Below are 24,976 nucleotides of genomic sequence, written 5' to 3'. Positions count from 1 at the left end.
GAGAATGGACACAGTATACGAAAAGGGAATACTTGTATGTACTCGACTCAGCCGTTGTACCGAGGCCGCCTGGACTGTCTTGTGCGTTGGTTTATTTCCTCGGGCTTCTCTCATGCACGGGTTTACATAAACAGGCCCCCTGGTTCTACGTGCGTAGTGAAGGACCTTGCCGAATTACGTGTTTGATTCTCGCCTGAATATTTGGATATTTGTGAAGATGGAAAAAATAGTTACGACGATTATTCTATCGATAGCTAGACACCGAGGATTGGGTATGTTGAGTGGTTGATACATACACCCGCACGACTGGGACATTGGCTTGCATTTTAAGAGCAGAGTAAGATCGATGTAAGACGATATAGAGCTCACTGTTGCTACGAGGCATTTTCCAAGCATTGTATAGGTCGTAGTGAGGGATCCACGGATGCTTGGTATTGATGTAAACTGCCGTTAGTATTGTCATAGCTGAGCGTACCTAGGGTAGTATATCGATCCTTTCGACTACCGAAATACGACAAAGAGCTTCTGGCCATGTACATCAGTGGTTCGGCATCAGCTGGGTCAATAGCTTTGCGGGCTTTAATAAAGTTATGTTTTTGTTTTTTTTTCTCTTGTATTTTCATAGGATACCTTAAGAGGTACCTTTTAATTCGTAAAGCACAACATATTAGGTACCTCCCTGCTAGGTAGGCGTTCAAGTGTAAAATGCCCCTCAGAAATCATCCCAGAAGCCCAAGGGCAGAGCGGCTACGGCCTGGCATGGTATGTGGCTTGGGCACCTAGGTTCAGGTTAGCGGTCTTAATCTCTGTGTCTATTTTTAAAGACCTTTCGTATCCATCCTCTGGCTACGGTTGGGTTACATTCTAAGCTCTAACGACCCCGTGTTGATCATATCGGCTTCTCCGAGCCAACTCGATAAAAGGGGGTTGGGAAATTTGGCCGGCCTACCTATATTGTGCGCCACTTGCTTACTTCCCAAGTTGCGGTGAGTTGATAGTTCCGAATGGAATTGTTGTTTTGTTTTGTTTTGTTTTGTTTTGTTGTGCGTGCTGTCCTTGGCGGGTCGTCGAGGTCTCTTAAATGGCCCGGCGCAGCAATTTTTCGGCGCCCCCGTTTAGGATCGGGTTTGGATTGTGGTTGGGAGTAAATAAATGAATAAATAGATAGATGACGAGGTAATTGACGGTACGCAAATAATAATTTGATCAATAAACACGTCAATAGACCTTTGAGGTCACTGTTTTGGTGATATGGCCTTTTCTTTTTCAACTCTTTGTTATGGTCATTTTGTGAGGCTGGAGAAGTCTCCTTTTCTTTTATTGCTAGGCTGGGTAGCTGGCCTGATGAAGTAGGACCGAGGTATCATCAGCCCTACTACCACATACGGGCTTAGTGACATACGGGCTTAGTGACTGCCGGGTGGTATTCCTGAACAATCAACACTTTTCACTTTCAGTGGAAAGCCTTGGCAATATTTTCGTTCGGGGCCTTTCGTCGGTTGTCTAATAAGGGGCTTGTTACTTAGCTTAGGGGGTTAGGCAGGCAATCGCCGATTCGTAAACCCTTTCACTTGCGAGTACACATGCCTTGTTATTAATTATAAGAGATTATGAAATCCTATTTAATATTAGAAAGCTACTTGGTAATGAACATGATACTGGATACACGCTTTATACTCATCCATTAATAGTAATGCTATAGAGTTGGTTATATCCTTATTGAAGTTAAAGCCAGATATTTCAGGCCTGGCATGAAGGTTTTTGTACCAAATACACCCGTTACAGAGCATATGCCGCGCTCGGCATTGTTAAATGGATACTCGCCGGGTCGGTTTTATGGCTGGCCCGTACATATGTAGGCTGCCGGTATATATTTGGATGCTTTCACCGCAACGTTTAAGTCGTCTGATCAAATACATTCCGAAGTGAGGAAAACGTTCGAAGATCGAGTTGATTATTTTATAGCTGATTATCGTGACCTGTTGGGGGTGACCCTTTTCCCTTGTTCTATTACCTCTTTTCTCCACATATGCCAGAAATATTAAAATATTGGGCTTTGTTGTATTGGGACAAGGCAATATTATATAGGTATGTAAGGCGCGTAATCACTAGCAGCAAACCGCTGCCTTATCGTTGGACTAGGGCTAGAGCCTTGTACTTAATTGTCTACAAGTTATCTTCTCTAATTTTCCATATTTTCTCTCAATATTTTGATATGTTGTCGACTGCTATATTTCACACAACGCGATCATTACCGATAGCCTTAAGATCGTAGTTCCGTGGCTCTCTATGTGTGCTAGCCTTTATCTTCCCGATACTCACGCTTGACACTTTTATACAATATGGATAATGCTGAACCCGACTCGGCATTTGGCCTTGGAGTTCTGGACGAAGCTGCATTAGGTCCCTAATCTAAGTACAACAGATATAGAATAAAAGAATTCGACAAGCGGCTCTGGTATAAGCGTGTAGTATAAGCGTGTACCCATTCAGTAGTGTGATAAACATATGGCCCAGCCAACTGTCCATTGATGGGAGCTGTCCACGCGATATTTCAATACACGTCCTCACCGGAGCTGAACTATGTCATAATGGCTCTCATCTTGATCAATTCAATGTAACGGGGTCCCCCATTAATATATTTCCTATCAGATGAATAATTTTACTTGATACCTACCTTAGGTACACAGAATAATACCCCTGAGAATGCATCCTGCTTTTATAGCTGCAATGCTTCGTATACTTTAGTTGTGAAGTAAATTCCATTAACTAATAGATAGGTAGTTAAGCTCGAGTAATGAACGACTACTATCACTTCTCTGCAGCTGAATTGGGTAGCTTTGGGCCGCCTTTCCCCGCATTAGGTATTAATTTACATCGGAGTTATTTGTTGCAGTTGATAGGTAGTAAGAAAAGGACTGTCACGCGAGATTATGTAGTTCACCAACTATTATATATATATCATATCTATCTACCCAATACACCACTTCTAGCTTTGAAATTCCTTTGAACCGTTCAAATAGTCAAAGCCAGTGTTTAATCATATTGTCGATGCACAGTCCTACTCTCTAGCCAGCATTTACTATCGAAATGCAGTCTGTACGAAGCAAACATGCAATATTATTCATATATTATTGCTTACCCCTCACGACTATAGTTCTGATCGTTTCTTATCTCTGCCTTTCTATGCAACCATCTCTAAATTTTCCTTCCAGACACCCACGCCCGGTCCAGAGGGACGCTGCGTGCAATGCCGAGGGTAATGCAGACCTTTACGGAATTGGTGTCCGGATTGGATTTTACACGCAGTCGATAGGTTCATTTATCAGTCTCACTCTAAAGCGCGAGAGTAACCTTATGAATACTTATTGGTTGCATCTCGCACTTCTTGTAGTAATAGTTTACAACTCTATTCGCCTCACCACAACCCCGGGGCAGGTCATGATTTCGATAAACCTTCTTAGTATACTGTTTTGGTTTGAGCAATATATTTTAGTTGGGGTCGACTTTGGTAAAATTCATATTACCTATTCAGCTTGACTATGAATAACTAATATAACTAACCATTGAAACAACTAGATACTGTACAATCGCCCGATGATTTGCCCCAGATGACATTCAAGTTGGCAGCTTCAACTTTTCTATTCTTATGTATGTCTTGCCATGCGATCTGGTTCTGGTGGCGTGGACTCGATATTCTCCCTCGTGGTGAATGTGGTGATAAGGCTTTCTTCTTTTACCGAGTTGACTTGCACGGCTGGTTTCGAACCCTTGGAAAATGTTTTAGTATACTGGGATTGGCTAAGGCCGGCTTGGATATAGTATCAATAGTTCGATTTCACATTCGTAAGTATCACCTGTTTTATACTGAAATTCTTAAGATTAACCTGGTGACAAGGCCAAACACGGGAAACAGAAACAGACAGGCACAGCAGTAAAGATCGAATCTTAACGCCAGGGTTCATGCAGGTTTTAGCAAGATATGGTACATCTTCTTTCGCTAAAATTCTACTTTTCATCATGCTATCTAGCTTCAGCATTATTACCATTGAACTTGGCATCATATGGAATAAATTGCAATCGGTTAATACTATCGAAACCCTTTCTTCACTGGGTCAACTGGTCCCTTTAATCATAGGATTGGGTACATTCGCGGAAGCACTATGTAATTTAATACAACATTACAAAACAAAACCGCGAGAAAACAGTACGAGAGACGGGACGCGGACTCGCAGATCAGGAATCCTTGCATGATGCTCTAGAACCACACATTCCTGATGAGCATCAATAACCTAAAGGATAATCTCTTTTACCGTAGTTATTGTACAAGGTGTTACACAAGTTAAATTCAGGGGAAAGGGGTCGGTGAAGGTATACATCGGTACGTCCATATCACCTACTTATAGGATTCCAGATAAATCATTCTAAGAGAAGGATATTTTCAATTTTCAATATGCATATCTGAAGCCATTATAATTGAGTAGACTTGGAACTCCTTACGAAACGACTAACTTATTTCTATGCTTCTTACTCTATTTTGTGATACAAATGACTATTGATACAAATGACTATTAATATAACCATGAATGACCCTTTCAAAAGTTAGGCTCGACACGCATTTATATTGTTCATATGTACAACAAAATGCGGTGGGTAACTCCAAGGTGAATAATATGCCGAGGCAAACACAGTCCAAAATAAGCCTTTAAACCTTATGTACGGACTACCTTAGGTACCTAGGTACGTAGCTGCCATGTCTTATGATGTACATATGCAAGTTCTTTTTCTCCGCAAATCGGCAAAATGTGGGGGATCAAACACCCCTAGGCGCAGATTATGATTGGTGAATTCCCCTCATCTTCAATTTTTGCCTTTGCTATCCGTACGACCTGCGTAAAACCGCAACCATCATATAACGTGTATGCGGTATATGCGGTATATGCGGTATATGCGTCCGGAGATCTCCAACAAATATCGGCACTGCGGCATCACTTTGGTGCTTTAAAGTTCAAACCCGCCCCGTTACGCTGAACTTCCCTCAGCCCCGGGATCCATCCAAGGTTAGCTGAATCACTTCATCCTTAAGTTTTTTTTTGTCCTCGGCTCCTAACCTTTAGCTTCTGTCAGTAGTCACGCCGTCATTCTCGACGCTCGTGCCCGTACCTGTGCCCGTGCCCTGTTATTTACCTATAAATCGTATGCGCCGAGTCTCTTATTCACCATGAGCGCAACCTATTCATCCGCGGCCCGTTGCTTTCGGCCGTCTGTTTTCTACAGATCGGCCAGGCCGCTTGTAAGATCGTCGCCTATCACAGTTAGACCGGCGGTGCCAGTGGCGCTTTTCCACCAAACCAGATTCAACATGGCTGTGCAGAAGATCCAGGTCAAGAATCCCGTCGTGGAACTTGACGGTGATGAGATGACAAGGGTGATCTGGAAGGTTATCAAGGACAAATTCATCTTCCCCTATCTTGATGTCGACTTGAAGTACTACGACTTAGGATTGGAGTACCGCGATGAGACCAATGACCAAGTTACCCTTGACGCTGCCGAGGCCATTAAGAAGCACTCGGTTGGTATCAAATGCGCCACCATCACCCCTGACGAAGCCCGCGTAAAGGAATTCAACCTTAAGCAGAGTAAGCTTGCAATTTTACATGCGCTTTCACATGCATTCGCCATTCTGCACGTCAACCCGCATATCAGCCAGTCATATTCAACCCCACATTATAATACCTACTAGATCTTATAGATCAAGCCCCTGCCGTATATGACTGACGTTCCTCTTAATAGTGTGGCTCTCCCCTAACGGCACAATCCGTAACGCCCTCGGTGGTACCGTCTTCCGCGAACCCATCGTCATCCCCCGTATCCCGAGATTGGTGCAAGGATGGAAAAAGCCTATCATCATCGGTCGTCATGCCTTCGGTGACCAGTACCGAGCCAAGGACAAAGTCATCCCGGGCCCCGGTAAACTCACCATGGTATATACCCCCGAGGGTGGCAAACCCGAGGAGATTGAGGTCTTCCAGTTCAAGGAGGGCGGCGGCGTTGCGCAGACACAGTACAACACCACCGAGAGCATTACGGGCTTCGCGCATTCCAGCTTTAAGCTAGCCCTTGACAAGGGGCTGCCCTTGTATATGAGCACTAAGAACACCATCCTCAAGAAGTATGACGGCAAATTCAAGGATATCTTCCAGGAGCTGTACGACACCCGATACAAGAAGGAATTCGAGGCCAAGGGAATCTGGTACGAGCACCGTCTGATTGATGATATGGTTGCCCAGATGATCAAGAGCACTGGCGGTTATATCATGGCGCTAAAGAGTAAGTATCGCCTCTCAACCTCATTGCCCAAGAAAAGCGTAGAGTAATACTTTACCAGATTACGACGGTGACGTCCAATCCGACATTGTGGCCCAGGGCTTCGGCTCTCTAGGTCTCATGACTTCAGTCCTAATTACACCCGACGGTAAGACATTCGAGTCCGAAGCCGCTCACGGCACAGTGACGCGACACTACCGCGAGCACCAAAAGGGCCGTGAGACTTCGACGAACCCGATCGCTAGCATTTTCGCGTGGACCCGAGGTCTTTCGCAGCGTGGCAAGCTAGACAACACCCCGGAACTAACCGCATTCGCCGAGAGCCTAGAGAAAGCGTGTGTCGATACCGTTGACGTCGACGGCATCATGACCAAGGATCTGGCGCTCGCATGCGGCAAGACCGCCCGCGAAGACTACGTCACTACCAACGAGTACATGGACGCGGTCGAGAAGCGCTTAAAGAGTACTCTCAAGGAGAAGCTATAAATGAGGCATACGAGGAATGAGTAGAAGGCCGACAGATATAGATCAAGACAAGATCTGGATTCTGGGGAAGACTTAAAGCGTGGGGAGGCACGGACGGACACGGCCCCACATTTTCTCTCAGGGGGAAACTTATGGAGATCTACTGCGATTCTGCATATGTAACCCTTTGCGCTCCCGGGTATTGAATGTTCGAAATGCGCATATAGATACCTAGATAAAGATAGCATGCGAGCATTTTGTGGTGCGAAGAAGAAAGAAAGAACATTGAAGCATTGGTCAGATAATTGATAAAGTTCTAAATTGTGCGCTAACCTCATGTTTGTTTGGTATCCACCTTTATATATGGTTTAGTTACTACCTAGGTACCTAGGTATCAACATTGAACCTTTAGCTTGCAACTTCTATCTCAAATCTCTTTACTGTAGGACAGTAGACACAGCATAAGTGTTCAAATATATGTCGCAATATTAACCAATCTTAAATATGTTAAATCGTATTAGTCATTAAATCCCTAACCGCTATCAACCTTCCATAACCATCTATCTACTTATACAAGGCTACCACGCCGACATCTACTCCATAAACGCTACGACAAAATACGTGCTATGTATTCGTACCAACCAAGTAATCCGAGGGGTATCATCCGTCGCTCCCTCGCTTCGCTTCGCTGTTCCCGTGTTTTGTTATGCGCCAACACCCGAGTAATTGTACATTATAATAAACTCCCTTTTACTCCCCTCGTAATCCGTCGCATACCCTATGTACCTAATACATATCCGCCCGTAATACAAACTACCACATAAGCATATACCGTACCCGTTACGGTGATCATGACTTCTCAGGCGGCATCGTACTAGGTGCGTTCTCGGCCGTGACCCCGCTGTACGCGGGCCGCGCTGCGGGCCCGGCAAGTGAATCCGCCATCGCCTCGTCGTAGCTGGGCGGTGCCTCTTCGAACATAGCTGCGCCCGCAGTGCCTAACTGCGGGGGATACAAGGGGTCGGCGATGACGTTCAGGCGCTGCTGCGGCGGTTGCTGCGGCGGCTGCTGCTGAGGCGTTGGTCTTTGGGGCAGTTGCGGCCGGGCTGGAAAGCTGTTGGCGGCGAGAGCATTCAGGAGCTCTCGCGGCGGGGAAATTCCCGAGAACACATCGACTTTGGAGAGCTTCAGGGGAAGAGTGATAGACTGCGGTACCTGCTTCTGGTTTGAAAAGGGGTTGGAGCCAGGGAGGGGTAGGCCCCAGCTTAGCGTTAGCTTGATTTCGATCTCGTAGCGCCGCGCGATGTTGCATGTCCGGAAGGATGGTGCGATGGTGTTGGGGAGACGTCGGTCTTTCCAGAGGGTGGGGGGAACTTCGAATTCAGCATTGACGGGGTCGGCGGGATTGTCGTAGAGTGTGATTGGCGGAGATACTTGCGGAGCGGAGAGGATGACCCATGATGTGCGTTCTGTATTCTCGAGGTTGTGCACTCGGACAAGTGTATACCCAACTAAAACTATCTCGAGCGCCGTTAAGTACACCTGTTGGTCCCGCGTCGTCGTCGGCGCCAGTTTCCGGGCGATCAGCCGGAGGGGCAGGGGTTCATTACATGTTAATATGCTGGGAAACGGTATCCGTGCTGACATTTCAATCGAGGGAGGCATTTGGTTGGGATCTTCTAGCGGACTCGCTGCTGATGATCTGCCGCCGAAGAGGGATCTCCTCTGGTGGGTTGGGGCGCGTGGTCTAAAAGTAAAGGGCCTGCGGGCGAAGGCTTCCTGGCTAGTCTTGGGCGGTCGGGGTGGCTCGACGGGCAAGAACTTGAAGCCGACTTGATATCGCCAATTCTCCCTGAAGAATCCTGGGCGTTGTATGGTAACCTTAATATAGTAACGTATTTCGGCCTCCTGAGGGAAACCCGTGAGCGAAGGGGGTAGAGTAGCCTTAACGTGCTGCAGCATGAGCTGTTTTGTGCCGTCCATAGTACGAAACCCACTCCCCAGACCTCCTAAGCCCAACAGAGCGCCCATGGCCTTTTCGTCGTAACAGATATTGTTGAGGGGGAGCTTAAAGTTGAACTTGAATTCATGCTGGCCGGGCTGGAGAGGTAGCGCAGCGCCGTCGTCTGGATAGACCTGAAAGACGCGGTATAGAATCTTGTGGTTCTCGGTAACGACATTGCCAACACTGCCAGCACCAGGAGCACGGGGCCGATTGTACTCGTCGCGGTCGCCCGTCGCTGGCATAGTTAGGGCGGTACGCGACTCGCCCTCGAGCTTGACAATGACATTGCCAATGGTTTCGGGCCGGTATAAACCCAAGATCACTCGGCCGCTAATGTAGTCGAGGTTCGTATAGAACTCCGGGGGGTTGTCAAGCGCTATTCGTATCGACATTGTGAAATAGTTATATCAGCTATGTAAGAAAACAAAGACTTGAAGGTCGTAATGGTGTTGAATATATTTCGTTTGGCGGAGGTCTCGGCACCCGAAGGGATATTGAATCGATCAATGGCGGGTTGAAGCGGGTCCGAAGAACATTACGAGGCAATGGAGCCATTGCCAGTAACTAACAGCTAGGCTAGGTAGGTATCGAGCTCAGCTTGGGTCCCTAACTGCATGTGGTTCTAGGTTATTCTATTGCATAATGACATCGGTAAGAGCACCTTTGCTAAAAAGCAAATTGGAAATAGGTATGTAGTTGTAAAACCGACGCTGAGCCTCTGTGCGTCGTCACGATGTCATATGTCATTGTGGCTTAGGTCATCCTCTTATCGCTAATCTCCTAGGTTAGGTTAAAGCTTATCAGCATGACACCCGGCTTGGAAGCAGGGGAAGCCAAGTACCCCCGTTTTTAGGAAAGTACCCGACTTGAGGCCTCCGGATGGAGGAGTGCAATAATCCGAGTTATATTAGTCATCTACGAAATGGACACAATCAATCAGAACGTTCCATCTTAACCACACACAACCTTTAATGTTTAACTCTTTCTTTATTAATTATTTTGTCTTGATTAGGTGGCTATCCATTATCCAATAAACAATATAAATTTAAATTTTCCCTTCTAAGGGAATCTTTCAAGCGGCCCCAGTGTCTCTAATACAGCCGTCCGAATCATGATTTGGGTCTCGGGTTGTTGCTCGCATTCGCATTTACACTTACCATAAGTGCAGCCCGCGCGACGGCGTCCGTCTCTAAAAGCGAGACTGAATTTGTACCCGGTCTAACCCCAATAGCAGTCACCCAATGTACGCCCTCCGTAGGGACACCAACAGCAAACCGCCTTGGATGTGAGACGCCATTATTATCGATCAGATGGCCTGGACTGGGCGTTACGTCTAGACCTCCAGTCTCGTGCCCATTGATGGTGTGAGGGCGGCATTGACCCTTGTCCAATAAGTCTTTAAGGAGCCCATCGGCGGTTTGCCTTAGCCTTGGTTCCGGTACGCGCGCCTCTATGAGGCCGGTTACACGTACTGCTGAGCCCGGGATCTCGGGGGACATCGCAAGCCATGCCCCGTTGTCAGAACGCACTTCCAACTCCGGACCAAGAATAGTTACTACGTTCGCTTTAATTAGCGCAATCAACTGCTCGATGCGCATTCGCGGCGGGCCGATAGACAGGTGGGCATTAAGTGGCGTAAATTGCGAGTCGAATTGATCCTCACGCGAAGTATCTGAAATTCCTCCGTACTCCACGATTTGGCGCAGCTCGTTGCGCAAGTCGCGCAGTACATCAATGGCTGCCTTCTGAGGGCTCTCGATGTTTCCAAGCGCAGCCTGCCGGACATCTTCGTCTAGATAATCCAGCAGCCAGTTTTGCCAGGCTTCGGCCGATTTGAAGGTATTATCATCGTACGGTCGTGACATGAACCTCCAGGACCAACGATCAGCCATGGGTATGTCGAACTTGTCAAGAACTTGGATTTCTTCAGCGCCGCCCGGTTGAGCACTGAGGAACTCGGCTCGGAAGTTAAGACGCTCTGAATTATTTGCTCTCAACATAGTCTCGTAGTAAACCGTTTCTACCTCCTTTGCAATAAGAGGCCATACGTGTTCCTGGAAATCCGGTGGGTTACCGGACTCAGCACGGTCACGGAGGACAGCAATTACCTCCTCGGTGAGTACACGTGGAGTGTGGCGCTCCAGGGGCGGTTTTTTGTTGTCGCCGCGGGCAACGTATGGGATACCACGGCGTGAGCCAGCATATATTCGCGGCTCACTTCCCGAAGGAATATATTGATATCCAGAGGTTGTGCGTTCAAAGCGACCGCCGCGGCCCTCAGTAAGCATGGCTAGGTAATCAAAGAAGCAGAGACCAAGACCGCGCACGAGGACTGGCTGATTAGGGTTGATAGAAGAGAGGTCAACCTCTGCCGGTTTCGCCGGTGCTATGTAACACAAACGGTTCTGTTCAGCATATTTAGCGAGCTCTTGTAGATATGGGCTCGGGATTAGTGGCAGGTGTCCTTGGGCAAGGACTACAGCAGAAAGGCCGGATAGCGAATCACCAGTGGAAAGGGTAAGGACCTGGCGCCCATCCGATTCGTCATTAAGGCTGACCGCGCTGGCAGTGTGCACTACAATTTTTACCACGTCTTTGTCGTGAACTTGTATTTGATCAAAGACCCATCTAAGGTACTGGCCATACAGAGCACGGGTTGCGTACTCATTAGGTCCTAATCGTGATCCCCTTACAGGCGCAATCATCTGCCAGGTATATAAGTTCGGCCCTGGGCGTATCGGTCCAGCACAAGTTACACTCTCGTCGGTGTATAGGGTCATCTGTGATGTGATGGTATTCATTATTAGCTGCTCTGGCTGGTCCGTACGCCAGACGCTGCCAGCTCCCGGCGGGGACGGATCAATCACATGAACTGTAAGATGAACGTCCGGGGCGAGGATTTCCGGTACAGACGCGCACATACGCTCTAGAATGCTGGTACCGCGCGGCCCAGCACCCACAATCGCTATATGAATGTCATGACCATCGGGCTTGTCGTTCATAGATAATGACTTGAACTCATCAATGACATTTCCGCTAGCAGATTTGAGTAGACTCGCAACCTTCTCAAACGTTGCAACGGTCGCTTGAAATCTTCTTTGTGCCTCCTTGTCTTCGGGTCTTCCGTTATAGATTGGCAATATGCGTCGGGAATCAAGTGGAGGGTCATCAGCTTCCTCTAAAGCCGCGGCAGTCATCGGTTCTATGGTACCCCTGAGCTCCTCAAGGCCCCTCTGGACTCGCTCCATCACATTGTTGTCGATTTCCGTCGGGAAGCCGTTATCAATAAGAAAAAGGGCTGCATCAAAGTTACGCATGACCAACGCGCCTTCCAGGATGTTACGTCCTTGGATTGCGATATAATCCATGAGGTCATAACACTCCTCATCAACAGGGTAAACAGGTAAGGCATGCCCGTTGTTAGGAGGATCGCCGTTGCCGTTGATATTTCCATCGTTGGGCAGTCTCATAAGACGCTCAAGGAGGTTGATGTCATTATTCTCAATTGCCGCAAGCAAAGCTTGTAGACAGGCCCCTGCGGAGTGTGTATCAATAAGCTCGTTATAAAGTTCCTGACGATCTTCTCGAATCGCCGCGTAGAGTAACCGGGCTAGATCATCTCTGCGACCTTTTATCATCTGAATTAGTTCGGTGGTGAATCCCACTCTATAATTCTCAGGCTCATCAACAAGACAACGGAATACCTCGTTATTTTCGTCGGGGTTGATTTGCGCGACTGCTCTTAAAATAACTAGCATGCTGCGCCCGTTTCTTTGGCCAATTTCAGGTGCATCGTCAGGGGCAATTCTGGCACCGCTCGCAACCAAGCGACGCAATAGGTCATCTCGACGGTCCATATTTTCCAGATGATCAGGTTCTTCTGTGTTAGAAAACCTTTGCAAAATATTTTCTACCTTATGATATTCGTCAGAAATATAACCGCTTATAGCAACTTTCTCAAGGAGCAGGTTGAGTGCGTTCTGTCGGTTAGGGTCGTTGTCTTGGGTTTCGCGTATCATTGCATCAGCTAGATCCCCGACGATTCTGTAAAGACCCCTATCGACCAACTGATCGAATTCTGGGGGAAGTTCGTCTGTGGTCATCTGGTCGAACCGATGCAGCCCTCGTTGAAACACCACAATGGAAACTGTTTCTTCGGCTCGGTTCATCTGGTCATGGAGTCTCGTATCTCCAGGCTCAGGGGCTCTTCTAGGGTTGGTTGCAAGAAATCGTCTTCTAGAATACACATGAAGAGCATGGGCATAAAGATCTGGGCAGGGAATAAATCTACTAGATGTCGCACGGAGTATGTCCGGTGGCTGACATTCTCTATGAGACTCTAAGAATACTGTGCAGCGATAGAGTCGTTGCAGATCAGTTGGCCCCGCGCTCGGGAAGAGGAATGGCCAGCGTATGTTTGGATCAGCGCCCCTGTCAAAAAGTACGCGGAGTAGATCTGGTCTCAGGGCATAAATGGCGGCAACGAGCGGCGGACGGAAACCTCTAAACATATAAATATCGTTGATAACATCCCCCGCAACAGCGGCATATCCGTCGAGGATACGGTTGATCACATCTGCATCGCAGTAGGTACGATAAATCGCCGTTTGAAGCAGTGGGGTGTTCTCTGGCGGCTCGCCCATGTGCCACCTACGGGGTGGTTCATAGGCACGGAAATCTCGCATCTGGCGCGCCGCATCGAGGGTGAATATGTTTATGAAGTTGGGCGACTGGAAGACACGGGGAATTCCAAGGGCTAGTCTGATGCGCGAGGAAGGCTGCATGAAATCAATTATCTCCAGAAGAATCTCCATAGGAAGTCCTGTGATATCGGGTCGGTTGAGGTTTGGGAAAACATGCGGGACCAGACTGTGTATGGTTCTGTTCGAGGAGGAAGACGACGAGGAGGACGACGAGGACGACGAGGATGAAGGTGGCAACGGCGGCACAGGGGACTTGGGCGATGACGATGCCGATGACGAAGAGGAGTCCGAGGGATCAATTGGAAATGGGTTAGGGGGTAACGGTGGAGTGTACTCGCGTGCAGGAGAATGTACAGGCTTGTCTTCGCTGCCATTCCCTCTGCCATTCCCCCTATCAGAAAACGATCTACGTCTTCTATCATTTCTTCCTCTGCTCTCACCCTCATTACCTTGTTGAGGTACTTTTCGATGGCGCAGCGCTCGCTCCGCATGTCGCTGCATACGCTTTTCCCAGACTGTTATACGCTGTTCCTCTCTCTTCGAAGGGTACGGATTGCCACGAGGGAAGACAGGATGTCCATATCTTCCCCCTAACTCCCACTGTCGCTTTTTATCGGCCTTCTTAGCAAGATGCCGTTGTCTCAGCGACTCCGTTAGGAATGCGCGCTGTTGCTCTCTGGTTTCAAGACCTGACTTACTGGGCTCCGGCTTCTGCGGTGCCAGTTTCAGCGGTTCTAGCCTTGCTTCTACTAGCCTTGGCGGCTTTGGCGGAGGTGGAGTTGGAGGCGATACTGGTGGTCGTACGCGAGTATTTTTCTTCGGCTGCAAAAAGTCTACTCGTTTTTCCTGCCGCTTGGAGTCCGTTCGGACGGGCCCTGTCTGGACAGGTTTCTTCCATGGTTTAAGTGGAGGATGTTTCGATGTCCATACGTAGCCTTCTGGGAGTGGCGCAATGCCCATCTCTCCTGCTACTCTGTTTACCAACTCCGGGTCTTTTCCTTGTCTCTTTTCGGAATCTATCATCAAGGCTACCGCGTCAAAATCGGTCTCCCCTTGCTTCCGAAAGAGATCTATCCCCTCTTTGATTTTTCTCATCTTACGCCCTTCTATCAGGTCGCGCCATGCTTGGCGACGAGCCTCACGGGTTGCAGGACTGGGGGGAGGCTGAACCGGCCAAAGGTTTCTCGGGATTGGCCCCGGGTGAACTTGTCTACGAGGAGGCATTTTCTTTGAAAAGAAATGTGCAATGTGTAGGTAAGTTTCTGGTTATTTCTTCCAGTAAATTTTTCTAATAAATTACTTGATAGTTATCCTATTATCAGCTGTGTGATAGTATGAGATGACTGTGTCTCTTGGATATTTTTTTGGAAAGAAAGCTCTGATCTATCCATGCATATATACCAGAGAGGCTGACTGAACATGTCTGCTATTTACCATTGTTGGTCTACGATATAGTTGTTTTCCAAATGTTGTGCGGTATCAATATAGGTATCGAGGTAGATATTCACTTGTTATAACTAGATACTATTGATTGTTTTAGAACTTTAGTAGAACAATCCATTTATCACTACCAGGGTATAGGTGGGTTAGGGGTAGATTCAGAGCTATATATTTAGATTTTTTCTATTAACATAAATATGAACTGGGTCATTGTTCAGCAGTAACTTTTAAGCCGCAATTCCAGTTTCGCAACTTCTATCTGCTACTATTGCCAACTTGGTTAGGAGCCAACGCTTGTAATAGTTATAGCTTAATCAAACTAGGGCTCTAATGCTCTCTAGTTGATAAAATTGTTTGATAGTCTCCATCGAGAAGTTATCGAAGAGTTGTCATAATTTACTATAACTCGATACCTTCAATTCAACAAAAAGATGATGACTAAGAGTAGCAAAAAGCTTTATAAGTTGAGAAGTTTCTACGAGAGGCCACGCCACGTACGGCATAATCTGAGGGATATCTACATCTACATCTATTGTTCATACACATCTTTAACGTATAATACTGCTAAACCAGAGTCCGTTCAAGGTGGGTGAGTATGTATGTGTATCATAGTAACGTTAAGAGCGACTGTTCATACCACCTTATACGCTATGTATCTGTTAAGCGACCAGTAACCTACTCTAAGCAGGGATCCTTAAAACTACGTCGAAATCAAAATGATTTATAGCATTTATACAGGTGCCGACTACCTACCTATCAGAGTAATCATCAGTTACTTGAGACGCAAAACGATAGAAAGGTATCATTCACCGAAATTCTCTGATTAATAGCAGCCAATTAGTTAAAACAACCTTTCTCTTACATCCCAGTCACTTTACTCGTCTTTTTATCTCATAGTAACGTAAACTTGAGAATTACCCTTACAAGTTACCACAGTCCATCGTCGCAGCCCGATGCTACCCGAAAAGGGCCCGAGGCGTGGGATCTTATATTCTTGAAGAAATAAAAAGGGGTATGAAAAGACATGGGCTAGAATTTCTGTGTTTGTGGGGGGTTAACTCAACCAAATTGTCTGATGTTACATTGTAAATTAAATGATCTCAGGATACTGTAAGATGTATAGTATACACCTTAGATGTCCGTTTTAATTATATGCTCAATAGGTAGGACAACATGATCTCCTAGCTACGTCCCCCATTCTAGAACATGTCAATTTAATTGGCTCTAAATGATACCTACATCTAGAAACCATAGCATAAGTCAAGCAACCCTTGCAATCGACGGTCCCTTACAGCTGCTGCATAGCATAGCCCTGCCACGGCTGATCTTATCCTCGAATAGGCACCGGGTGTTGGCACCACCACCAGCTATTTTGGGTAACTGGCATACTGCAGTAGTTCTCACAGGCTGAATGATAACCTTTTTTTTTTTTTTCGCCGCCGTGTAGAAGATTCTGTAACGGTTAAATTAAATGATCAGCAATCTACATCCTTACCCGTAATACAAATGCGTCCGTAATCTGTCCACGGAGCCGTCATAGTCACGTCGTATGCAGAAGAAGGCAAGAGTATAAGTGGTGAGGCTTGGCCTCGACATTGGACTTTTTAACTGATTGTTTTATCGAGCGATCGAACGGATCGAATTGAACTGATTAGAACTTGATACTTACTCGAGGAAGCAGCTTGCATTAACAAGTAGCAAAGATGATGTTTAAGAACTACGCCTTAGTCTTCCTCTCTACCGCTTTCTCTTTAGCAACTACATCAGCGCTACCGAAACAGGGCTCTACAGTCACGAAGAAGGAGTGCTGGGCTGGCCAGATTCATTACCCTTGCAACGGGTCCACGACAGGCTGTACTCCTGACGGGATTATGGTAGGCCCCAGCACTACAGCGACGAATATAATAGACATCTATATGCTCACTGCTGTCTGATTTAGGTTAAATGCCAAGACTCGAGTGGCGCGATGATCTATGCCGATATGTGCGACCTAGGATCCGCGGGGAAGGGTACATGCACCTACGACGCCGACTGCAATGCGGCCTGCAGTGCTTAGGGTACTGGAAACTTGGAAACTTGGGCAAGTCAGCTACTTAAGCAGGGTCATCTACGATTTGGCAGATGGGAGGATTTGAAGGGCGAGGAGTTGTGAAGTAGTGATTTCTATTTGAAGATTTACTTAGAGTCAAAACCAGCGATATTCAATGAGTTTTCTTGAAGATGTTGTACTAGTACCTGGCCTTTTCATAATAATTCATTGTTTACCTGCGTAACAATAACGTGCATCATGGTGGAGTGGTTACCCGTTGGACACGTTATAGGGTGATATAGAAATTCTGTAGCTATAAGATGTAAATGAGTACCTAAGTTATAGCTAAGGACTTAATAATAATATATCACATAAAGGTATACATATGTATTTTAATGATGCGCTTAGCGCCTACTTTAATAGCTACCTACCTTGGTACTTAGGTACATATGCAATAAATCTATCTAGCTCGATTGGGTTGCTGCAATGCAAGAAACACCCGGTAACGCAATTGACTCATTCTATTCGCTCACCCCGAATGAGCAATTCGCATAAATTCACATGCTTCACCAAGTCAAATGTTAACCACACGCTAAACCCGTAACCCCCCTTTTTTATATTTGCAGCCATGGCAAATCGTACCCTAAACCCACTCGGGGAAATCGTCAACGGTAACGCAGCTCAACGTCCGTCCCGAGATACGAAATTGATCGGCCGATATGTGACGCTAGTCGGCCTGTCCGCAGCCCATGCCGATCCGCTGTATCCACATATATCGGGCCCCGAAAACGCACATCTCTGGGACTACATGTTTGAGGGGCCGTACGACGACATCGCCAAGTACCGGTCTAGTCTAAAGGCTAAGGAGGCTAGCCAGGACCCAATCTTCTATGCCATCCTATTAAATGACAAGGTTGCCGAGGCAGAAAACAACGAGGAGAGCGGGAGGGTCGTTGGTATAGCCAGCTATTTGCGTATCGATCCAAGACACCGCTCTATCGAGGTCGGTCACCTCATGTACTCGTCACAGCTGCAGCGCACACCTGCCGCTACCGAGGCTATGGTAGGTAGCATCTGGCTTGTTTCTCTGCGGCAGAGTTTAGTCACTGGCGAAATAATTAAATCCTCGAAAGTCATATTAAGAGAGCAGATCACTAACTCTTCACAACACAGTACCTGATGCTACGTCACGTATTCGAGGATCTAGGATACCGAAGATACGAATGGAAGTGCAATTCGCTCAACGCGCCAAGTAGAAGAGCAGCTCTACGTCTCGGATTCACATACGAGGGGCTCTTCAGAAAGCACTTGATCGCCAAAGGCCGCAATAGAGATACTGCGTGGTATTCTATCGTCGATGACGAGTGGCCCGGTGTTAAGAAAGCGCTTGAAGCTTGGTTAGATCCTGCCAACTTTGATAGCGATGGTAGACAGCGGAAGAAATTAGAGGAGTTTAGACAATGAGGGCATAGAATTAGCAAATTAGCACTTGCTGATATTAATAAGCATAAGTTGTTGGAAGATCAGTTAATAATAATAGGGGATACATTACATTAGGCACTATATTAGGCACTATATTTAAAGATAATATGTACCTACCTACCTAGGTTACATAGGTAGGTAGGTACTAGATTTAAAGGGAGAAGCCAATAATTGCTTTCAGCTGGCAGGCAACTGCCACCTACCAAGCATTCCTTAATTGAATATCACAACCCAGCACCCGTACTTTGTACATCCAACCCATCATCACGCAACAATCCTCTACTCTCCAAATGAACACCAACCTCGGGAATTTTAAACCCGAACTTGGTTGGCTTGTTGATGGCCGCTATCCCTTAGATATCTAGATAGGCAGTGCAGCACCTGCGGCCCCTAACAATGTTGCGCACCCAGCTTAGAAGAATTGCACTACCTACACCTAATCGTCTATCCGGGGCCGGTCTATCAAAGCGCACTCTTGTCTACATTCCGGGAGAGGGGCTCCCGCCCGTCCCGATCCTTAGGCCGACACTATGGGCCTTTGCGGCCACAGCCACCATCTTTCTCGGATGCGCTGCGTACGACGTCCGTCGAGACGTCCAGAACGCCAAGAGGAAAGGGCTTTTTAGAGACGGAAGCGTCGCTTCGTACGAAGACCTAGAGGACGCCAAGCATCGCGGACATGTCGTGCACTCCCTGTTCCGCAATCCTCCGCCGCCGCCGCCGCCGAAATGGCACCTGCCGGGCCGAATCGGCGAGATGCTCGCGGGGCACACCGACGCGGAGAAATTGATCTTGGGGTTCTCGGCTCTCAACATCAGTCTCCTCGGGGCGAGCTCTCTTGTTCCGGGAGCGTTCATACAGTATCTTGCGCACACGCCTTGTTTTAGCCCCAACTACACGCACCTGACGTCCATGTTCGGCCACACCGGTCCACTCCACGCTGGGATCAATACCCTCGCCTTGCTCCAGATGGGGCCCGAGGTTGCGCGGACCAGCGTCTTCGAGGGAAACGGCAGTCACTTCGCGGCTTTCTATCTCTCGACCGGCATATTCTCGTCGCTGGGGTCCCACCTTGGGACTGTCTTGCCTACCCGAATTTACAAGTTCAACCGTCTCGTCCCGGGTCTAGGAGCTAGCGGCGTGCTTTATGGTAGTAAGTAACTTGCAGTGTCATTTCTCTACTTCGTCTCGTCACAGGTACAATCTTAGAGCATGGGGGGTCATTGTCTATCTAAAATAGTGTATTTATTGATTATTGACTCTTGCTGCAGTGCTAGGAGCATGGGCCACGCAGTACCCGGATGCGCGGCTCGGCATCATGTTCATTCCTGGGAGCTATACCGTCGAGAACTTCATGACGGCTCTTGTATTATTTGAGGTATACGGTTTGTTCATCGGGTTTCCGTACATACATCTCGCACACGCTGCGCATCTATCGGGGCTCGCGGTCGGAGCTGCCTACGTATACTTCGACGGCAAGAACCGCTTATGGCGACCTACCCGGAAGCTCGCATTTGGCGGCATGAAGCTCGTGAAGATGGTGTAGCAGGGTTTGTGATGCATGACGAGGTTAACACAATGTATATACTAGGGGATCAGCAGGTAAGGAATAGCAATGTTGAGCAACTTAAGGCTTTATGTCATGTTGACGCTTCTAACCATAGCAAATTTATCCCTTATTCAGGGGCTGGGTGCCTCTTCTAGGATTGAGCATCAGCAATGTTGACGGTCATGTAGGCCTACTACATACGAGAAGAGTACCTATATGAAATAAACAGCAGGTTAAAGAGTGAGCATTCGGATTATTTATTCGGCTGGTATGATACTAGATATTCTGCGATTTATTTTACATTATGTGGATATCACAATCTCTACCTAGACAACGCTTGACAAGATTGAACTCTACAGGTTGATTGACAAAGGACTAGGTTAGGTTACGCCATGAATCTTTTAGTATGCGGATTTAAAACCTACCTAGTTGCATTTTATTTCCCATGTACGGAATACGCCCACGGCTGTCAGCAGCCGCCAAAAGCTCGTTTACGTACCCAGATACCCAATGTGGGGTGCATCGGAGCGGAATATGCCAAGTCCGGTCAGCTTCGGCCAGTCGGATTGAAGCATTTCTTGATTAGCGAAGCGGCAAAAACGTAATTTATACTATGTAGTTAACGTCAATTGACGGAAGGTCCGCAATCTTTAGATGCAATCGATGGATTGACGCCAGAGCGACTTTCTACCAACTCTTCCTCTCTAAGAACCCTCTCCACTCAACCTTACAACTTTCCTACCCATACCTACCCATACCTACCCACATCAGATAAGCATCATACGGTATCAATCCGTGATAGAAATGATGCTGTCTTCGTCGCGAAGAGCAGCCACCTTAGCTCTAAGAGGTCTGTCCCTCTTTCGAAAGAGATATCCACTGGCAGTATATTAATATTCATATTCAGCGAAGCCGACACCTCGTATTATCCCTCTGCAGCCCCTCGCCTCCATCTCGACCACCTCTAAGAACGATGCTACGTCCGTGACCCCCCACGGCTCTACGGGCCTCGCCTACCGTCCGCGCAGAGAAATCCCGCTCGCCAGCCAAGAACCCAAGAAGGGCGTCATCCAATATACCCTGTACGTCATACTATCGCCTTCCTTTCCTATCGAAATCGATTGTGAGATCGATTGTGAGAGGCGAAAGGGAAACTATGGATATTACGGGTAACTAAAACTAACTCGCCACCGCAGGACCACACTAGACCAGATCGCCAACTGGGCGCGGCAATCGTCCTTCTGGCCGATGACGTTCGGACTCGCGTGTTGCGCTGTGGAAATGATGCACGTGTCGACGCCGCGATACGACCAGGACAGGCTAGGAATTATTTTCCGAGCGTCACCACGACAGTCGGATGTTATGATCGTGGCAGGCACACTGACCAACAAGATGGCGCCGGCGCTACGACAAGTATACGATCAGATGCCGGAGCCGCGCTGGGTCGTCAGCATGGGCAGCTGCGCCAACGGCGGCGGCTACTACCACTATAGCTACAGCGTCGTGCGCGGCTGCGACCGCGTCGTCCCCGTCGACGTCTACGTCCCCGGCTGCCCGCCCACCAGCGAGGCCCTCATGTACGGCATCTTCCAGCTCCAGCGCAAGATGCGGAACACCAAGATCACGAGGATGTGGTACAGGAAGTAAACTAGAGGGCTGGGGATGGGGGGATGGAGAGATGGTAATGAATGGGAACGGCGAGATCATCCGGTTCCGGCTTTTTCAGCCGAGTCCCGACGGCGCGGCGATAGATCGCCTTTCTCTTTTGTCGAGGAGTGACGTACTGTACATAAGACACCGCGGGCTATATACATTCGTATCTGAATGGTTTACGCAGTGGGAGCGTAAAGCTTTTACGCCCGCCTCTTGAGAAATGCAATTGGGATTTGCCTAGCTCTACAGAAGGAAGCCATTTGTTCCAGTTTAACATTTAAGTTGCGTAACTTGTATGTTTCTTATTAGCCTCGTGGGGTCTCATAAAACGGTTAGTTCATACCTGGGGAAGCCATGCTTGACTTTTGAGTTTTGCGAGACTTCCTTGGAATTAGAGAGGGATATTTGAAGAAGGTAGACTTCAGGGGTTCAATTGCCGAAGTATGTCCGGTTGGTTGCATCCCTCTAGGTTAATTCACTTATAAGTTTAACTTATAAGTTACACCTGAGATTACAGCTCAACTCTATCATCAACACCAAAGTCAACCATCTTTCTGCACAATTGCTTTTAATATTTCTGGTTCGAAAGGCTCCCTGGTTTTTGATTATAGTATAAGCCATGAGTGACAACGCCCCCCTTCTTGGTGAGTCTGTTCCTATATAGATGCCTCGGTTAGGTATCTATAAGCATAGCCAAAGTCACGTAAACTTCCCAAGTCAGCATTTACATCCACACCTAAATAATGAATCATCTTCATAAGCCAACCAAACATGTCAAATAGACCCAGACCGAGATCCCAGTGATATCCGATACGAGAACCAGCACCAGCACCAGCATGAAGCCCCGCTGGTAAACTGGAAACCGGCCTGCCATCAAGCCCGAGCGGCGTTGTCGCGCTTCATGGGCTCGCGCGCCAAACACTGGCTCGTCTTGGTCCTCGTCGTGCTCGACGTCGCGGGCATCTTGAGCGATATATTCATCGCGTTGATCACGTGCGAGATCGGCGTGGAGCACGACGCGTGGGTGGCGCCGACGAGGAACGCGCTGACGGTCTTGTCGCTGAGCTTGAGCTGCGTATTTCTGCTGGAGCTGGTGCTGGAGCTGGTTGTCGGCGGTTGGCGGTGAGTTTGGCCCGTGCGAGGAACTCTCTCTTTTTTTTTCTTTTTTTTTTTTTCCTCCGTTCCCGTCATGTCATTCTAATCGTCGCACGTTGTCTTTTTCGCCCCAACAGGTACTTCTCGAGCAAGCTGCACTGCTTCGACGCATTCGTCATCGTCGTGGGCTTCGCGGTCGACCTGCTCGAGCACAACACGGCGGGGGAGATCGCGTCCCTGATCGTCGTGTTGAGGCTGTGGCGCCTCGTCAAGATTGTGGACGAGTTCTCCGTCGAGGCGTCGGAGCAGACGGAGGAGCTGCGCGCGCGTTCGGGAGCTGGAGGCGCTCAATGCGGTGCTGGAGGCGAGGCTCGAGCTGGTTTAGATGGTTGGTTGGTTGGTTACTTGCGGTGGCCTGCCTGCCTGCCTATCGTCTTCGAGTTCGGACGTCGGTGGTGTTCGGGAACTAAGGTTATAGATAGGTGTGCGCCGGGAACTTTGTTTTTCGTTATAGATACTCGAGAGCGCATTGCCGAGGCCCTGGTCTCGTGGTTTCAAAGTTGTCCGCCATCCCATGTTTGCCCGTATGAGATACCCCCTTGTTGCTTGTCAATATCGAGTCTATCATCAAAATGTAAATCTTAATTCCCAGTCTGTTCAGCACTGCGTCTGATCACTGCATATGGTTCTCTTAAGGTTATTTCTTTGACTCGAATCCCCCTCCCCCCTAAGTTCGATGAATCTTGTCCATTCGCCGATGCACTACAATACCTTACTCCCACCGCAAGACTTACATGTGAGGCGCTCAACTTAGGCTTTATGCTAAGCTACATGCAACCTTATAGTACTCGTCCGAACTTTATACGGCGTACGAGGGGGCCAGGCTCTTAGAATCGAGATCATTCATATTGAGCCCCTATCCGCCGGGCAGAACTCTGCTCGAGAAGAGACGAGGGGCCATGCACCGCCGAAGTATCGTCCCTTCAGACGCGTCAACATCAGACGTCGTGATCGTCCCTTTGCCGAGATATTTGAGCCCGAAGGAGGGCGACTTATAGTTCCGCCTAGGCGACGCCCCTTTTCTTCCGTTTTCACAGACTTGCAAATAATCGATAATCTGGAGAGTATAGTGTCTAAGTGTCTATTGCGAATCGGTCACTCTTGTCTAGTCTCGTCTCGTCTCGTCTTTCTCGCCTTCGCATTCCATCAGTCGCCGTGGGATAACACACTCAGTCTTCAACTATCGTCTCCAACACCATGAAGGCTGTTCTATTCCGAGTTGCGTCCCTCGCTGCCGCCGCCGCTTCGGTGGGCGCCCAGACGACGGATAGCGACGATGGGTCTTCCACGTCTACTGCAACGACGGCTTGCGCTGCCCAGAACATCCTCGACACTTGCCTCTCTACGACCGAGAGCTATGTCAGTCTTTGCGATACGACCGACTATATGTGCCTGTGCGATAAGTACACCGCCATCTTGACGTACGAAGCCCTTCTTATACCTACCAGATTTCTATACAGCCAAGTTATAAAATACTAATTATATTCGTGATAGCTGCTTCAACAACTGTCCCAACGACAGCCGGGCGCCAAGCTACCAACAACAGAAGGATCTCTACTGGCAAGTCATATTCCCCTCATCTGCCCCCTTTTCTCGCCGTCTCGCAACAATATACATCTTCCCCACTGCTAACACCGCAAACCACACAGTATGAACGCCAGCTTGTACGCCACCACCTCCGGCAACCGCACCGTCAGCCGCAGCATCACGTCTACTTCGTCCTCGGAGACGACCACAACCAGCGAGGGTGTCGTAAAGACCGCCGACGTCACTGCCGCCGCGAGCTCCCCCACAGCCACCGAGCCCACCCAGAGCGGTAACAGCGCCGGCGAGAGGGCAGTCCATGCCGGGGGCAGACTAGCCGCCCTTGCCGGCGTCATCGCGTATTTCCTATAGGCCTCGCACCCGCTCGTCCTTGCTATGCGCTGTGGGTGGGGTGGGATCCGGATGCATCCTTTCTTCCTTTGAGGGGATATATCGCCATGTTCTTCGCTGTGTTGGGATGTTTTGCGGTCGGATGAATGGGCATGTATTCAGAGAGCTGTTGAGGGGAGAGGGGGGGGGGGGGGGGGGGGGGTGTATTTTTTTTTTAATTAATTTAATTAAATAAAACAGGCCACCAGGATTTTTTTTTTTTTTTAAAAAACCAAGAAAGAATTTATTTATTG

At 48.2% G+C, this 24,976-nt stretch overlaps 10 protein-coding genes across 10 annotated transcripts; 8 read left to right on the top strand and 2 right to left on the bottom strand.

The window, feature by feature from the left end:
* The first annotated feature begins 2,924 nt into the window (after nucleotides 1-2,924).
* F4813DRAFT_8607 (uncharacterized protein) lies at nucleotides 2,925-4,481 on the top strand. The gene is made up of 3 exons (XM_049248978.1): nucleotides 2,925-3,511; nucleotides 3,580-3,846; nucleotides 3,899-4,481. Exons 1-3 carry the CDS (start codon nucleotides 3,091-3,093, stop codon nucleotides 4,252-4,254), a joined length of 1,044 nt encoding a protein of 347 aa, XP_049104691.1. The 5' UTR covers nucleotides 2,925-3,090; the 3' UTR covers nucleotides 4,255-4,481.
* Nucleotides 4,482-4,672: 191 nt separating this feature from the next.
* Nucleotides 4,673-7,271, top strand: F4813DRAFT_341665 (isocitrate dehydrogenase NADP-dependent). Its single transcript, XM_049241321.1, has 4 exons — nucleotides 4,673-5,060; nucleotides 5,131-5,639; nucleotides 5,794-6,330; nucleotides 6,389-7,271. Exons 2-4 carry the CDS (start codon nucleotides 5,222-5,224, stop codon nucleotides 6,811-6,813), a joined length of 1,380 nt encoding a protein of 459 aa, XP_049104690.1. The 5' UTR covers nucleotides 4,673-5,060; nucleotides 5,131-5,221; the 3' UTR covers nucleotides 6,814-7,271.
* A 9-nt stretch (nucleotides 7,272-7,280) lies between these two features.
* On the bottom strand, nucleotides 7,281-9,665 carry F4813DRAFT_341663 (uncharacterized protein). Its single transcript, XM_049241320.1, has one exon. It carries the CDS (start codon nucleotides 9,187-9,189, stop codon nucleotides 7,642-7,644), a length of 1,548 nt encoding a protein of 515 aa, XP_049104689.1. The 5' UTR covers nucleotides 9,190-9,665; the 3' UTR covers nucleotides 7,281-7,641.
* Nucleotides 9,666-9,736: 71 nt separating this feature from the next.
* Nucleotides 9,737-15,299, bottom strand: F4813DRAFT_341657 (FAD-NAD(P)-binding-domain-containing protein). The gene has a single exon (XM_049241319.1). The coding sequence runs from the start codon at nucleotides 14,722-14,724 to the stop codon at nucleotides 9,907-9,909; it is 4,818 nt and encodes a 1,605-aa protein (XP_049104688.1). The 5' UTR covers nucleotides 14,725-15,299; the 3' UTR covers nucleotides 9,737-9,906.
* A 1,252-nt stretch (nucleotides 15,300-16,551) lies between these two features.
* Nucleotides 16,552-17,090, top strand: F4813DRAFT_8534 (uncharacterized protein). Its single transcript, XM_049248965.1, has 2 exons — nucleotides 16,552-16,814; nucleotides 16,880-17,090. Exons 1-2 carry the CDS (start codon nucleotides 16,644-16,646, stop codon nucleotides 16,994-16,996), a joined length of 288 nt encoding a protein of 95 aa, XP_049104687.1. The 5' UTR covers nucleotides 16,552-16,643; the 3' UTR covers nucleotides 16,997-17,090.
* Nucleotides 17,091-17,597: 507 nt separating this feature from the next.
* F4813DRAFT_384302 (acetyltransferase) lies at nucleotides 17,598-18,433 on the top strand (the record flags this gene model as incomplete). The annotated part of the gene is made up of 2 exons (XM_049246066.1): nucleotides 17,598-18,032; nucleotides 18,143-18,433. The coding sequence occupies 2 exons, from the start codon at nucleotides 17,598-17,600 to the stop codon at nucleotides 18,431-18,433; spliced, it is 726 nt and encodes a 241-aa protein (XP_049104686.1).
* A 414-nt stretch (nucleotides 18,434-18,847) lies between these two features.
* F4813DRAFT_384301 (uncharacterized protein) lies at nucleotides 18,848-19,997 on the top strand (the record flags this gene model as incomplete). Its single annotated transcript, XM_049246065.1, has 2 exons — nucleotides 18,848-19,604; nucleotides 19,723-19,997. 2 exons carry the CDS (start codon nucleotides 18,848-18,850, stop codon nucleotides 19,995-19,997), a joined length of 1,032 nt encoding a protein of 343 aa, XP_049104685.1.
* A 708-nt stretch (nucleotides 19,998-20,705) lies between these two features.
* On the top strand, nucleotides 20,706-22,147 carry F4813DRAFT_8469 (mitochondrial NADH-ubiquinone oxidoreductase 20 kd subunit). Its single transcript, XM_049248955.1, has 3 exons — nucleotides 20,706-20,850; nucleotides 20,908-21,082; nucleotides 21,197-22,147. The coding sequence occupies exons 1-3, from the start codon at nucleotides 20,805-20,807 to the stop codon at nucleotides 21,645-21,647; spliced, it is 672 nt and encodes a 223-aa protein (XP_049104684.1). The 5' UTR covers nucleotides 20,706-20,804; the 3' UTR covers nucleotides 21,648-22,147.
* A 125-nt stretch (nucleotides 22,148-22,272) lies between these two features.
* Nucleotides 22,273-23,262, top strand: F4813DRAFT_384299 (uncharacterized protein; the record flags this gene model as incomplete). Its single annotated transcript, XM_049246064.1, has 4 exons — nucleotides 22,273-22,297; nucleotides 22,436-22,775; nucleotides 22,886-23,136; nucleotides 23,231-23,262. 4 exons carry the CDS (start codon nucleotides 22,273-22,275, stop codon nucleotides 23,260-23,262), a joined length of 648 nt encoding a protein of 215 aa, XP_049104683.1.
* Nucleotides 23,263-24,005: 743 nt separating this feature from the next.
* Nucleotides 24,006-24,845, top strand: F4813DRAFT_394867 (uncharacterized protein; the record flags this gene model as incomplete). The annotated part of the gene is made up of 2 exons (XM_049247623.1): nucleotides 24,006-24,229; nucleotides 24,458-24,845. The coding sequence occupies 2 exons, from the start codon at nucleotides 24,006-24,008 to the stop codon at nucleotides 24,702-24,704; spliced, it is 471 nt and encodes a 156-aa protein (XP_049104682.1). The 3' UTR covers nucleotides 24,705-24,845.
* Between the last annotated feature and the right edge of the window lie 131 nt (nucleotides 24,846-24,976).

This window comes from Daldinia decipiens (genome assembly GCF_022478715.1).
Source record: "Daldinia decipiens strain CBS 113046 unplaced genomic scaffold F4813scaffold_1, whole genome shotgun sequence".
NCBI lineage: Eukaryota > Fungi > Ascomycota > Sordariomycetes > Xylariales > Hypoxylaceae > Daldinia > Daldinia decipiens.
Note: the sequence above shows the minus strand (reverse complement) of the source record. Positions and strands in the feature narration are given on the sequence as shown.

What these genes read in the sequence shown, in the direction of transcription:
- F4813DRAFT_8469 (XM_049248955.1), top strand. Translation starts at nt 20,805, where the DNA reads ATGATGCTGTCTTCGTCGCGAAGAGCAGCCACCTTAGCTCTAAGAG. An exon ending in AGCCACCTTAGCTCTAAGAG is followed by an intron (nt 20,851 to 20,907) that starts GTCTGTCCCTCT and finishes ATTCATATTCAG; the next exon opens with CGAAGCCGACACCTCGTATT. An exon ending in GGCGTCATCCAATATACCCT is followed by an intron (nt 21,083 to 21,196) that starts GTACGTCATACT and finishes TCGCCACCGCAG; the next exon opens with GACCACACTAGACCAGATCG.
- F4813DRAFT_341657 (XM_049241319.1), bottom strand. Translation starts at nt 14,724, where the DNA reads ATGCCTCCTCGTAGACAAGTTCACCCGGGGCCAATCCCGAGAAACCTT.
- F4813DRAFT_341663 (XM_049241320.1), bottom strand. Translation starts at nt 9,189, where the DNA reads ATGTCGATACGAATAGCGCTTGACAACCCCCCGGAGTTCTATACGAAC.
- F4813DRAFT_8534 (XM_049248965.1), top strand. Translation starts at nt 16,644, where the DNA reads ATGATGTTTAAGAACTACGCCTTAGTCTTCCTCTCTACCGCTTTCTCT. An exon ending in GTACTCCTGACGGGATTATG is followed by an intron (nt 16,815 to 16,879) that starts GTAGGCCCCAGC and finishes TGTCTGATTTAG; the next exon opens with GTTAAATGCCAAGACTCGAG.
- F4813DRAFT_8607 (XM_049248978.1), top strand. Translation starts at nt 3,091, where the DNA reads ATGCAGTCTGTACGAAGCAAACATGCAATATTATTCATATATTATTGC. An exon ending in TTTAGTTGGGGTCGACTTTG is followed by an intron (nt 3,512 to 3,579) that starts GTAAAATTCATA and finishes TGAAACAACTAG; the next exon opens with ATACTGTACAATCGCCCGAT. An exon ending in AATAGTTCGATTTCACATTC is followed by an intron (nt 3,847 to 3,898) that starts GTAAGTATCACC and finishes CCTGGTGACAAG; the next exon opens with GCCAAACACGGGAAACAGAA.
- F4813DRAFT_341665 (XM_049241321.1), top strand. Translation starts at nt 5,222, where the DNA reads ATGAGCGCAACCTATTCATCCGCGGCCCGTTGCTTTCGGCCGTCTGTT. An exon ending in GGAATTCAACCTTAAGCAGA is followed by an intron (nt 5,640 to 5,793) that starts GTAAGCTTGCAA and finishes TCCTCTTAATAG; the next exon opens with TGTGGCTCTCCCCTAACGGC. An exon ending in TTATATCATGGCGCTAAAGA is followed by an intron (nt 6,331 to 6,388) that starts GTAAGTATCGCC and finishes ATACTTTACCAG; the next exon opens with ATTACGACGGTGACGTCCAA.